This window comes from Carassius auratus, chromosome 37 (assembly GCF_003368295.1).
Source record: "Carassius auratus strain Wakin chromosome 37, ASM336829v1, whole genome shotgun sequence".
Classification (NCBI taxonomy): Eukaryota; Metazoa; Chordata; class Actinopteri; order Cypriniformes; family Cyprinidae; genus Carassius; species Carassius auratus.
Window position 1 is genome coordinate 9921885 of NC_039279.1, and position 14370 is coordinate 9936254.

At 38.7% G+C, this 14370-nt stretch overlaps 1 protein-coding gene across 1 annotated transcript in view; it reads right to left on the minus strand.

The window, feature by feature from the left end:
- LOC113056128 (DNA mismatch repair protein Msh2-like) overlaps positions 1–3211 on the minus strand; it is a 38866-nt gene extending 35655 nt beyond the window's left edge. Inside the window, exons 1-2 of the mRNA XM_026222666.1 lie at positions 3193–3211; positions 368–468 (exon numbers count right to left, since the gene is read on the minus strand). Coding sequence (XP_026078451.1) covers positions 368–461 — 94 coding nt within the window. The 5' untranslated portion in view covers positions 462–468; positions 3193–3211. The remainder of the gene's footprint in view (positions 1–367; positions 469–3192) is intronic.
- Between the last annotated feature and the right edge of the window lie 11159 nt (positions 3212–14370).

Sequence of the window (14370 nt, forward strand, 5' to 3'; positions counted from 1 at the left end):
TACTTTTTAACAGAGAAGAACAGATAAAATACAGCCATTAGTGGTGCTTGCTAAGGCAATCTATTGCTGATGATTAGTGTTTTCAAAAATCTCTTAAAGTTAAAATTCAGCACATATATTTATATATATATATATATAAATTGCACAACTTCAAGTTTTAGTCCCTCATGCACTATTTAAAGTTTAAATGAAATAGAAGTAGCATCAGATCTTTTCTTCTGTATTGTGACGTACATCTGGCTGTAAAGTTGCAGTCACATTTACTGTTTCTCAGCTAAATTTTTTAGACAAAATCCAGTCATTTCAAAAGACACCTGTGTGTTCAGATGTTTTGCATGAAGCTGAAAAAATATTCCCATACAGATACCTCTCATGTTCGCAAGTTGGTCGCATGAATTCGCCACGTTCACCAACAGAAAGCTGCTTGGTTTGAAGACGACTTGGTTGGAGCAATGGACCATTATGTTTCTGCAAAATTCACAAAAAAATTGCTAATGTGACTGGACCTTAATGGATTATCAAAAAATTAAATAGGCGGGGACTTGGTTCTTTGTGATGGTTGTTGATTGGATTTTAAGATGTGGGTTGTGCCCTCAAAAGTAGAGGCAGAAAAATGCAAGCTTGCATGGGCGGGATCAAAAGGACTATGATTACAGAACCAATCAAGCTCTCATACAGCACCAAAAAGAAAACTGTTGTTTTCTTCAGAAGGTCCAGTTATAATAGTTTGATTAAACATTACAAGTTAAACATGCATTTAGAAAAAAAGATAAACCCGATCTCACAGGAAAACGTAACAATTTTATGAGGTGGAAATTCTGAATTTGTAAATTTTGAATTATACTTATAAACATTTTTTTAAAACAAGAAAGCATGAAGGTCCACCCCTAAACATAATCATCACAAGGGCTTTAGCAGATTGTACAAAAATATATGAATGAGATTGTATTAGTTCACACAAATCAGCCACTAAATCGCCAAAATGTAAAATAGTTATGAACTGCCATGAGATTGTGTTTAATAGATTGCACTTCATCCACAAATCATGACATCCATTTCAGCTTTCCAGAGAAAGAGCATGGCAAAATAGAATGATGTGTATCTGAGAGAGAAAGACAGGGACGGGTAATGGGAGGAAGCAGAGATCGATGCTCTAGTGCATTACTGATGATTTGCACTCAGCCAGTTAGTGGTTTTTGGACACACAGCCATTAATGAGCCATGTCTGTCCTCACCCCAACCACAAACAAACACAATAAGAGTGGACATGGCTCTTAGCTCAACAATGCACACACCCACATACATACATTACATGCACAAATATACTTAATGCACAAGCTCCTAAAAGTGGTCACTAAAATGCATCTTCACAAAGATCTCCAGAGCCGTTTAGATACAGAAAGAAGTAGGATAACTTAATTCGGCAGTGGTGGACGAAGTACACAAATCAAGTACTTGAGTAAAAGTACAGATACATATGGTAAAATATTACTCCAGTAAAAGTAAAAGTACTCCTTTTTCAATTTTACTCAAGTGAAAGTACAAAAGTACTCGAGTTTTTATGTACTTAAGTAAAAAAGTACTGCAAGATAGATTTTTGCAATTTTATATAGGCTACTTAATTTAATTTTATATTAGCACATATCCTTTTTATAATCCTACTGCTCAAAATACCTTGGATTTTTTCAAAATAACCACTATATGGAGTCAAGATATATTTTTGTTGTTGATATGGACTACGCTGATGAGAGTAATGTTCACTGTGAAGCTTACACTGTGATGTACCTGAGAGAAAACAGAGATGACCATCTGATTTTCACCAGTAAGAACAAAGTATTTTAAAGTTTGTTGTTTTACAGAATATCAAAGTTACAGTAAAGACCAAAAGTTTGGACACACCTTCTCATACAAAGAGTTTTCTTTATTTTCATGACTATAGTCTCACTCAAGGCTTCAAGGGCTATTTGAGCAAGAAGGAGAGTGATGGGGTGATGTGCCAGATGACCTGGCCTCCACAGTCACCGGACCTGAACCCAATCCAGATGGTTTAGGGGTGAGCTGGACCGCAGACAGAAGAAAAAAGAACCAACAAGTGGTAAGCATCTCTCGGGGAACTCCTTCAAGACTGTTGGAAGACCATTTCAGGTGACTACCTCTTGAAGCTCATCAAGAGAATGCCAAGAGTGTGCAAAGCAGTAATCAAAGCAAAAGGTGGCTACTTTGAAGAACCTAGAATTGACATATTTTCAGTTGTTTCACACTTTTTTGAAATGTATATAATTCCATATATAATTCCACATGTGTTAATTCATAGTTTTGATGCCTTCAGCATGAATCTACTATTTTCATAGTCATGAAAATAAAGAAAACTCTTTGAATGAGAAGGTGTGTCCAAACTTTTGGTCTGTACTGTATATATATGACATGATAATAAGGCCTGAAGTTAGGAAGAACATTTTACGAAAAAAAAAAAAGAAATAAAAATAAAGATAATGATTTTTTCCTTCTCAAATCTTGTCTGTGGTTTAAAAACACCCCTGGCCAAACAGGGTGCATCTCTTCCCACTGATAATTAGTGTAGTTACCATGTTCTGAACATCACATCCTTTCTTTTCTAACCAGATGTAAACTATATATATATATATATATATATATATATATATATATATATATATATATATATATATATATATATATATATATATAGGTGGCTATATATAAAATATTTGGACATTATTTATAAAAATTACATCAACTTAGCACCAACAAGCTTGTTAGCTAGACAGTTAGCATCAGCTAACAATATTTACTTATTTTCAGTACGATGAACATTCATGTCTGTCTACTCGTCTAGTTAATCCAAACAATATACATATGTATAACGTTACTGTCGATAAACAAAATAAAAACAGACGTAACATAGGACATTTTAATAAAACTGTTAACATTACGGCAGCGGTGAATTTGAACGTGCACGAGTTATTGTATTGAATCTGTTTTATTTCATGGGTTTTTTGTTGTTGTTTTTTACCTAGAATTGATGTGTCTGCATCGTCTGCACTCGAGCATTTGAGTGGGCTTAAACAGATCACTCTTTACAACGGATTTAGTTTCCAAACAATGGACAGTTTTGACCTAAATATGATATTCAGTTACAATAATTAATCCAAAATTTCGACATTAATAACTTACTTTTAGCAACGCAAGACGCACGCGCGCTCACAAGATCTCCCGGTTCTTACTTCTGGTGACTCGCACTAAACGGTTCATTTGAATCAGTGAGTGGTCGACTCCAGAACAGCTGCAATCGGATCATTCTAATTCGTAAACGAATCGTTTGGTGTGATTCGCGATCCGATTTAAAAGTTTATTTTGAAAAGATTCAGTTCGTTCATGATGAGTCAGACACCGCTTCTGAGTGTCGGACCACGTGATATTATAGGGAGTAACGATATGTTTTATGAAATGTAGTGAAGTAAAAAGTACGATTTTATGCTTTGAAATGTAGTGAAGTAAAAGTAAAAGTTGATCAAAATAAAACTACTCCAGTAAAGTACAGATACTTGAAAAATGTACTTAAGTACAGTAACGAAGTAAAGCTACTCCGTTACTGTCCACCACTGTAATTCGGTGTGACTCCACCAGAAGAATCACAGAGATGAGCTGGGCAGAAATGAATTGTGTAAGTATTGCTCCAAACACCCCAGCCCCCACCAGCAGGCAGAGCTGTGAGTCACTCTTCCCCCTCACTCTCATTTCACTCAGCCCAGCCATGAGCTCCAGCACTCGGCTCTCAGCTGCTCTACCCAACAGACACATGGATGAACGTACACCAACAGGCACTTGTTTACCAAAAGAAAGCGAGTTCCACATGCAAATCAGCTGGGCTCATTTTAACACACCTTTCAGGATGTCTACTATGTCTCATTCCTCGTGATGGGCAGGATGCAAATCCTCCACTTGGATTTACAATATGGAAATCGCCTAAGCCTGTGTTTAGTTGGATTGATTCTGTCCAGATTTGAGCACAGCTTGTGTATCGGCCTGGATTTCTGCATTGGGAGAGTGAATCACCACCCACTAGTAATCACCTCTGAATTCACGTACAGTCACAGTGTCCTTCCCATGTTCTACACCCACACCCAGCCTACATCTGACCATCTCCTTATGGAGCTCACACACACACACACACACACGCAAATATACAAAAATGCTTTGTCCAATAAGGTATGCAAACACAAACTTTGCTTGATCTCTAGTGAACAGTAAACAAACAGCAAAAGGAGCACAATGTTCTCAATAACAAACCGGAGATCAGGTGAAACACAACAGACTCTCTGTGATTAGCATGTTAAATATTATTATTAGTGGTAGTAGTATTTTTATTATTATTAACTGACGCCAGGACGAGCTTTACAGGTTTAAATAATAATAATAATAATAAAGGTAAAGACTATAATCAAAAACATAATAATAATATTTATTATTATTATTATTACAGAATATGGCTACATATCTAACACCAAACAAGAACCGTCACACAGGATTAAATAAATAATGCTTTGAAGGTTAAATAAATAAAAAAATAGCAATTATACATTATTTTTATTATTATTTTTATAGAATATGCCTATATTTTCAAACCCTAATCAAAACCTGTTTTACAAGCTTAAATAAATAAATGGTGGAATAAATGCATTATTTACATAACATGAGAGCTGATTATGAAATGGCTGTGAGTCTTTGGAGAGCAGTATGTTCTCTCTGGTTTGTACCCACAGAAAACAGGGCCTTGATGTGCTACTTAAAAACTCAGCTGACTCATCAGCTTCATTCCAACTGAAGCACAGACGAGTGTGAATATGACTCACTCCGCTTGTAGATCTGACAGTCAAACATTTAGCAAAGACCAACACCATGCAGTAAGCTCTCTGGCATAGCCAAACACTACACACAGTTCTTCTCAGCTACAGCCTGAGCTGGAAAGAGAGCCAGATGTAAACCTTAGTCCTTCCCTGCTCCAATGCTGCAGACATTCCTCGTCTGACCTCCCTCTGACTGTTGCTTGGATTACCTCACTGCCTACGTGATGCATTTTATGGCAACTTTCTATTTTCAATTGAGCAAAGCAAAACTTGGTTTAAAAATAGCATGTCTTAAGAGACGGCAAAATTAAGTGTAGATTTTGGAACAGACCAAGAGTGTGTGTCCAGAGAATTATTTGAAGCAGCATCTAATACTGGTATATTGGTGATGGTTTCAAGGAGCAATCAAACCCCTCTCATGGATGGGAAGAGAAGAGCAGCTGGGCGTCCCTGTTCAGTAGTATAGACTTCACCTGCCCCAGTGACCCAGTAAACAGGAATAGTCCAGCGTGACCAACACAAGGGTGGGCATTTCCTCCCCTCATAACTACTTCACAATCAAGCATTTATAAATACACATTCTGCACTGACAGATTACAAGTCATGAGGGGTGTGTTTGGTATTAACTGCATACCCACAGGTTACTATTCTTTCCCATGCTTACACATTGCTCAACAGATATCATGAGAAGACCAGGTGATGAGTCTCAGTCATCACTGCTATAACAAAAGGTCTTGGCAGCATCCATATTCCATAAAAGTCATTAGACTTTTTAAAAGAATAGAAAAACAGACATAAATGCCAGGATCCCACATGAAGATTCAAAGGCAGGCGCACTGTTCCATCATGCGTCTTGTTATTTAAAGACAACATAACAGCAGCTCTTGTTTAGTGCATTCAGCTGGACACAAACATTTGTGTCAGATGTAAAGAACATTGCTTAACCAACAGGAACAATGTCTCATATCCATGGCAAGATTCTCACCAGTTTTTACAGACATCTAAAAGTATACATAGTACTTTATTCTGGATACAGTTCTTTGCTGTTCTTATTACTGCTCCACCTTTACACAAAACAACACAGTTGTGAGGTTCAACAATAAGGAGGATCATCTGGCTAAATTTATTGGGAAAGAGGTTATATTGAAATGAAGAAGAATGTAAACATCAGTGCGAGCAGCATGGAAATGTTATGGATTGAGTATGATTTAAAAAAAAGTCTATTCAGCAAGGACACATTAGATTGATTGAGAGTGACATTAAAGACGTCTACATTGTTACAAAGATTTCTATATCAAGTAAAGGCTGTTCTGAAGAAATTACTACTAAAATAATGTAAAAAAAAATTCACAGTCTCCACAAAAATATTAAGCTGCACAGTTTTCAATATTGATAATAATAATTTGAAAAGGTTTCATGAGAAAAAAAATCTGCATATCACGTGACACTGAAGACTGGAGTAATGGATGCTGAAAATTCAGCTTTACCATAACAGGAATACTTTCAAATATTTTAAAATTTAAACTGTAATATTTCACAAGTTTTCCGTATATAAAATAAATACATTTAGCCAAGATAAAGACATTTAAAAAAAAATAAAGAGAAAAAATTCTTACCATCCCCAAACAAATATTAAATGTAAAAAAAATAAAGTTAAAACAAAATATTATAAATGCAAATTCAAAAATTATTAATTTATATTCCTAAAATGAATTAAAATTTCTCATGGCAAACAAATCTGAACAGAATAAAATGCTTACTTTCTATCCTTAAATTGGCACACTTACTGTGTGCTTGCAGTCTTTCGAATTTCCAATGAGACCATCACATGCTTGTGTCGTGACACTTTGGGTTTCAGAACAGTGCTCACAATGGACAGTCTATGCGGCATTACGTCATCAAAGTGTGGACTCGGAGGAGTACTGTGAGGGCTCAGACCAGCATTTGAGACTGGGCCAACAGTGTTCAGACACTCCTGTGTATGCTTCTTTATATCACTTATTGTCCATCTGCATCATTGCTTTATGCAATAGTTTTGTAAACCCCAATATGTTTGAGTTGACCCACTTGAGGATTCTGAAAGGAACAGAGAGTGAGGATGAATCTGCTTGAAGCGAGACTGTAGAAGCAAATGAAGCAAACGCAAAACAGCTGTGGCCCACAATCATGCGCTGTTGGCTGTTTACTTTCTTAATAATCAGCCTAGAATACCAGCACATTCGTATAAAATGTTCTGCTGAAAGCCTGAGCCGAAAGAACACCAGTATGGCGGTTTGAAATAATAATAACAAGGTAACAACATAAAATAATTTATTATGATTCAGTGATAACACATCCACACTAATTTGGTTACATCATGTATATATCCCGTTGGCCCAATTAGAGGCTCCGCTCAATCTTTGAACCAATCAGATCAATCCATGAGTTAGGAATCCCCGTTGCCCTAGCAACTGTGAGGTCACTGAAACAGATGGGGGCAGGGGGGTGCTTGGTCGTAAGGTTGTAAAATGCAGTTTTGCTCCCTTGACAGTACAGCTGCTGTGCAAGTGTTTGATGCATGCATGCATTCATTAGCGCAGGCATCCTGGAAGGGACAGAAGGAGGCAGGAATCCATTGAGGCAGATGTGCTTTGAAAATGAATATTTCCCTGCATGTTCCACACTGCATCACTGCAAAGCCAATACCTCACTATTAATGACCGAAATCAGGGCAGATCTGATTCATTAGTGTCTAATAGATGCTTATGATCAAACTTCTCCGCCGTGAGAGATAACTGCAGACTGAACACATCAGAAGAGAAAAGCAAAGCAAGGTGACGAAACTCCTCCGTTCTCTCCTCCAGCGTGACCTATTATTATTCACTGAGAGAATTCACTCTCATCCATGTTTTAAACTCCCATCTCTCTCCCACAAAGAAAAGCACTCGCTCAAGCTGAAATGTTAATGATGATGCCAACAAATGCATTGCAACAGTCCTTGCAGTCTGAAGTCGGGTGACCAAGTTGAATAGAGGAGGACTGGATTATGGAACGAGCGCAGATGAAAGGAGAGAGGAAGAAAGCAGAGCAGAAGTGGAGACAGGGCAGTGGAGTTATAAAGCAAGGAGAGCGGGGGCGTATAGAGCTGTCATTTCATCTTAGATTTTGCTCTCTCCTTGTCTCCAGTCGTCTTGCCTGGTGAAATGTTAATCTGGCATGGAGTGGAAAACAGCAGAGAAGATCAAAAATAGGTCAGAGGGAAAGAAAAGAGAGGGTTAAGAATGCTCCGTCCTGTGATTCGAAAGGCACACTCAGAGAGCTGAGAGAAAGAGGATGATCAAGCTTCAGAAGACGCTGAAGATATTTACTGGACACAGGCTGGCAGAGACGGAAATGAATATTTTAGATCATAGCCTTCGACTGCTATTAAACGTGCTAGATCAGAAGTTCTGATGGGTTGTGACTCAAAATGGCCCACAGGTCTGCTCTGACAGAGCCAAGAATACTTAAATGCAAATAATAAACTGCTAGCTATACATACATTACAGGTTAAAAGTTTGGGATCAGAATGATTTTTAATGTTTTTTATTTGATTTTCTTATACTCACCCAGGCTGCATTTATTTGATCAAGAATACAAAAAAAAAGAGAGAAAAAAATAATAAATGCTGTTCTTTTGAATGTTTTATTCATCAAAGAATCCTGAAAAAAAAAAGTATATTGCAGTTTCCAAAAAAAATTCGGCAGCTGTATAAAAATCAGCATATTGGAATGATTTCCTAAGGATCATGTGATTCTTTATACTGGCGTAATGGCTGATGGAAATCCAGCTCTGCATCACAGAAATAAATTATATTTTAAAGGACATTAAATGATTAGTTTATACTGTAGTGACATTTTGCAAGATTACTGTATTTTTTTCTGTATTCCTGATTAAATAAATGCAGCCTTGATAAGCATACGAGCCTTCTTTAAAAATCATTACAAGTCTTACTGAGTGTACGGTAGTGTATATTAACATTATCATTATATTGTTTTATTAAATTTTTTAAAGTGAGGGAAAAATGCTTCCTTGTGTTAATTTGCAAAAACTGTAAATTCATCTGTCAAACTAGCCAAATTAGGTGAATGGTTGCCTGACATGCCCTTACAAAACCATGAAATGACACAAGGTGAAAGAAAAAGTTACATGCTACATTAAATGTTATGTTGCCCTGTGCTGCGTCACTAATGTAAAACTGGTTACTGAAGCAAAACAGCTGAGACAGGAAGTATGCACACACTTAACACACACATGCAGAAATATCCCAGAACTTCCCTGAAGAGTTCCGTCTTTTACACAGAGCTCTTTAGTGCCCTCTGCTGGTTGAGATGCAAACAGCATCTGCATCTGCTACTACTGTCTGAAAGACTGATATACATCAGAGTTGATGGAACAGCACCAACACCACTCAGCTATTATAGGTTCATATGTGAAGCAGATATGCACTTGAACCTCAGTTTTCACCAACTGCAGTCTGGTGAGGTAAATCACACTGAGACTGTTATAAAAAAATTAACCACACAATAGGGAAGCTATAGGGGTTGTTACAGGGAAGGAGTTATTTGATCATAATATAATATATTTTGGAGATTGTTGGTAACCACACCATTTCAGTTTCCATTTACTTCCAATGTGTGGACAACAAATCAATGGAAGCCAATGTTTTATCAACATTCCTCAAAATATCTTCTGTTAACTTCCACAGAAGAACAACTCTTCTCTGATGATGTGTGCACCAGCGTGAGGGTGGGACAACATCTCCTACACTATATCAAACTCTCACTTACATGAGCAATTAGCAAACAAAGGCGATCCAATGATCCGATCAATTCCCAGTGGATGAAAAGGCCCGTCCTACATTTTCATTTTAAGAAGTTGTTTGTGAATGATGCTGGAAACTAAATATTCAAGCATATCTCAATATTTGGTGAATAGCAAGAGTCATGTGCTGAGCAGGTTCCATTGAGATGAATGGAAAATTGTGGATGCTTTTCAGGAATTCCAGGAAAAGCAAGGTGCAGAAATCAGTGGGTTTGTGTGTAAAAGTGCAGCATTTTCTGCATGCATCTTCATTTCATAAGACAGTTCCTTGTCCACACAGTATTTTCTGTGCACTCACATTTTTTTCAATATTCTGTAACCTTCCATTAACATGCTATTTCATTCAAATGAACACTAATACCCAGAAACATCAGATGTGCCCAAATGTTCTCTTGACTCCCCTGTGACGTCATAATCACAAGTTGAACCATTTTATTATCTGAAAGCAATTTGCACTATTCACCTATTTTTAATTCGTATTGCTCGCATGTATGTGTGCTGCAAAAGCTTGGCCCATAATGCGGCGCTAATGTAATCCAACTCTTCTGCACTCACTGACCCCTATTATGAAACTAAAAATGTGAGAAGAGAAGCGTTCCCTTCAAAGGGGGCCGGTCTCCTCCCCTGTTTCTCTGCTCTAAGCATCTTGTCCATCCAGCTTTATCTTAATCTCATTCCACAGCTTCTGTCTCCCCATCACCAGTTGTGCACGCAATCCCCGGCTCTGTATGCCCACTCGGAGGGGTCATAATCTTCCATCTTCTTACAACCATCCACGCAACCTCCTGCAGAGAGAGAAATGGATATGTATTTGACTGTCACTCCACTGTTCACGCCAAAATGAACAGCCTTTTCAAAGTTCAAGACAAAGCGGCATGTCCAAGGCCATCTTTTCCCCCTTAACACTCACTCACACACACACACACACACACACACACACATACACCTCTCTCTGGTTTTAGCTCTAATTATACTGTGAAGTAGGCTGCTGTTCTAGTTCAGAGCACCCAAGTGGTTGGCCTGATTCACTATCACTGGGCGTGGATAGGACAGGAGTGGGTGAGAGAGAGAGAAAGGGAGTGCTCATGGCATAATGTGATGAGGTGGATGATAAGCATGGTCCTGCACATGGAGTACACAGAGCAGCAGGACATGCTGGAAGCTATTCTGACTACTTTCTGGGAGATGGAGTTTGTACAAATTTCTAAACTAGCATTAAAGTGCCCCTAAATTTAAATCACACATTCTCTTGAATTACATAGGCTCTTAACTCGTGCCAAATAAGCAAAAACCATGTTGGTTAACCACACTCCCCTGATCTCTAGCGACTAATGCTAGAGGCTTCTTTAACATCCTTGTTAGTGCATCCCACCTCCCATGCTGGAAATGCTGGTTCGAATCCCACTCGAAGCGAGTGAGGCGAGTAAAACTGGAAGGGCTATATTGGTGCCGTGACCCTGGTGCGGGTGATGTTTAGGGGGTGAGGGTAAAATAATCCAGCTGGTTAGAACTGTGCTTGCAAACCTCACTCCATTGATCTCAAGAGGCTTACATAAGAGGATGCCATACCTTCCTACCCGGTTGAAGGAGGAGGGGTCCTCCGACGACCGCAAAACCCGGAAGTTGGTGTTTGCGAATTTAGACAGCCTACCCTTCTTTCAGTTCCCTCCCTTACCCGTTGCTCATATCCTGTCGCCTAGCAATCGTGACAGCACTAAGCAAGAAGCGGGAAAATGGAAAAACAAAGAGTTATTCTCCTCATTTTAATTATTTTGGAAGAAATAAAGCAATTAAATAAATTAAATTCTTTCTTTGCTCGTTGTAGGAGAGTTTTTTATATCAGACTACAAGACAGTCATATCCAGGTAAGCCATTATAGCCTATTTTTATATATGTTTTAAAACAAAATGCCTAACTAGACAACCACTGAAAAAAAACATTTTATTTGAAAAGCCAGTTTTTACATCGAAAAGCATACTTCTCTCCCACTCCGCTACCGCTCGCTTCGTCCGCCATTACACTCTGCCGAAAAGAATTATGGGATAGTTAGGACGGGAAAGGATCCACCACACCCATCCTTCCAATTCGGGGAAAAGGAGGACGTATTTGTGGGACGCATTTGAAGGATACTACGAATTTGGACAGCCTTTGTCGCGGCGCTGTGACGTAACATCCATCAAATGAGTACTCCGAAGGATGTAGACCCTGAATTTGGACACTTATCAATGAACTAGCAACCATCCAGGTCAGAAACCAGCTAGAATCACACTAGCAACTACCCAGAACACATTAGCAATGACCTAGCAAGACATTAGTAACCACCCAGAATACCCAGGCAATATAATAGCAACCACCAAAAACACCCTAGCAATGAATTGACATCCACCCATGACAAATCTGAACAACCAAATACATCACCAACCATTCAGCAACACATTAGCAACTATCCAGGATACACAGGTAACCAACTAGTAATCATTCAGAACACTCTAGTAACAATGAGGCTTGGACCCACAACACCCTAGCATTTTCTTACTAAAATGTGAAAATGTAGTCATTTCCACTTGACTGTCTATATGACATCTGTTTTTCTGACTGTTTATTCAAGACACAGACATCAATCCATCTTGAGTGGTTGCTCAGCAACTCAGCACAACTGTCTGATCTGATGAAGACTTCTAGAGTCGATAAGACACACAAAAGCAAACTTTTGCAGGCCCAAACAGATACCTACAATAAAATGAATAAAACTGAGATCTCCCCTCTTCAGACAATCTCTCCCACATCCTGCATCCAATCACAAAGTCCACCAGTCTGTCATGTACCTGTTTATGTCAGGCCAGCTGTAGCAAGCAAACATGCTGTAGGGCAGATCTGGAGATAAAACCCCCTAATGAAGAGAGCCTAGATGTGAAACAAATGAAGACGAATCAAGAGAGACAGATAGAAAGAGAGAGGACTTGCATAACCATGAGCAGCTTCTGGTGAGGTTCTGGTTGCTAAGCAACAGCATCCATGCAGCAGCTGCATTGCGACACAAAGATGAGGACACAGTCTTTAGTTGACCACTCTCTCCCCATTTGACATGCTTTCTACAAAGTCATGTCTTTGAACTGAATCCAGGTTTCAGAAAAAAAGTATAAAATAATATACTCCTACCGTAATTATGAAAAACAACTGACTCCAGTACAGACATAGAGTGTGCAGATCATGGACTAGTGTATGAGCCGTTGTGCTGAGTCACGCTGAGCCAATGAGTGAAGAGTTAAATGATGTATAGAGGAGTGTAGGAGAGAGAGGGAGAAAGGATAAAGAGGGTGGGAATGATATAATCAGTGTGTGTGTGGCGGGGGGTGGGGTGGGGGTTTAGTTCTTAAACATTTTTAATAATCTAAAAGAAAATTCCAACACACTAAGGTTCCAAATGATTTGATCCACATATACCAATAAACAAAATACCAAAATATAGAACACAGGTCCAAAAGTTTACAGCAAAAGTAAAGTAATCAGGCATCAGAGCAACCTGCAGCTCTCACCTCCTTATGCGACGGAGCAGTGGCGTGGCTGCACCGACACCTGCTGGACACAAAGGGAAGCACAAGACTAATTATGACATCGAAACCCAGAAATAACAATCAACGTAACAAAATGTATAAAATTGTTTACTTGCCTTCATGCCTTTCCAAACCCATTGTTGGAAACTTACTCTTAGAAAATATAATACATGCTGGTCATATGACCTTGTGCACTAAAATCGTCTGATACAAGTCTATGCGTGCGAAGAACATGTCGAGATTTAAGATGTTATTCAAATATACATTTTCTTCCAGTTAACCCAATGAACGCAGTGTAACCAAGTGAATCAATTAGCTGAACCCACGGATCAGTCCGATTCGGGAATGAATCGACATAACTGAAACACAAAACAACACCTGGAATCACAATAAGGATTTGCTCGTTATCTCGAACCCGACAACAACTTGGATTTCGGTGAGATATCGCATGCTTTTATATGGCTTTGAATATAGTGCACGAGGTCTGTAAGCCACAATCACAGACCTTCGTGGTGCTTTTGCGATCTCTCTGAAGCTTGAAATCTTCCGTATATTCTATTCGTATTGAAAGTAGGCCTGCAGTTCTGCATGTCCCACCTACGAACGTCATACAGGTTTTAAAACATCAGTAAGATACAACAGAATTGTCGTTTCTAGGTTAACTGTTCCTTTAAGAAGTTGACAGAAAATTGAGGTCCTTTATAATTATACATGACTTGACTTGAAAATGTGTCATTTACAGCGAGCAGAATTGCAGATGGCACAAATCCCTCTTTGGTGTCCACACACTAGAACTTATCATGACCTTCAAGAGACTGCTCCTGTCAACGCCTGTGTGTGTGTGTGTGTGTGTGTGTGTTAACAGTGAATTCTCAGAACCCTTAATTGATAAGCAAATCGTAGACTTCTGGGAGTCCAGCAAAAAGCAGACTTTTAAATCTGTTTAAAACATACTTAATTTCTAGTGGACAGGCTAGATGATGTGGATTCCTTGATGAATAGGTTTACTGCATATCATTTGGTAGTCCACTGCCCATTACACGGGTGTCTTGCAAACGCCAGAAAGACAGGCGTGCAAAGGACAGAATGCAACCCGACCCTTGCCCTCC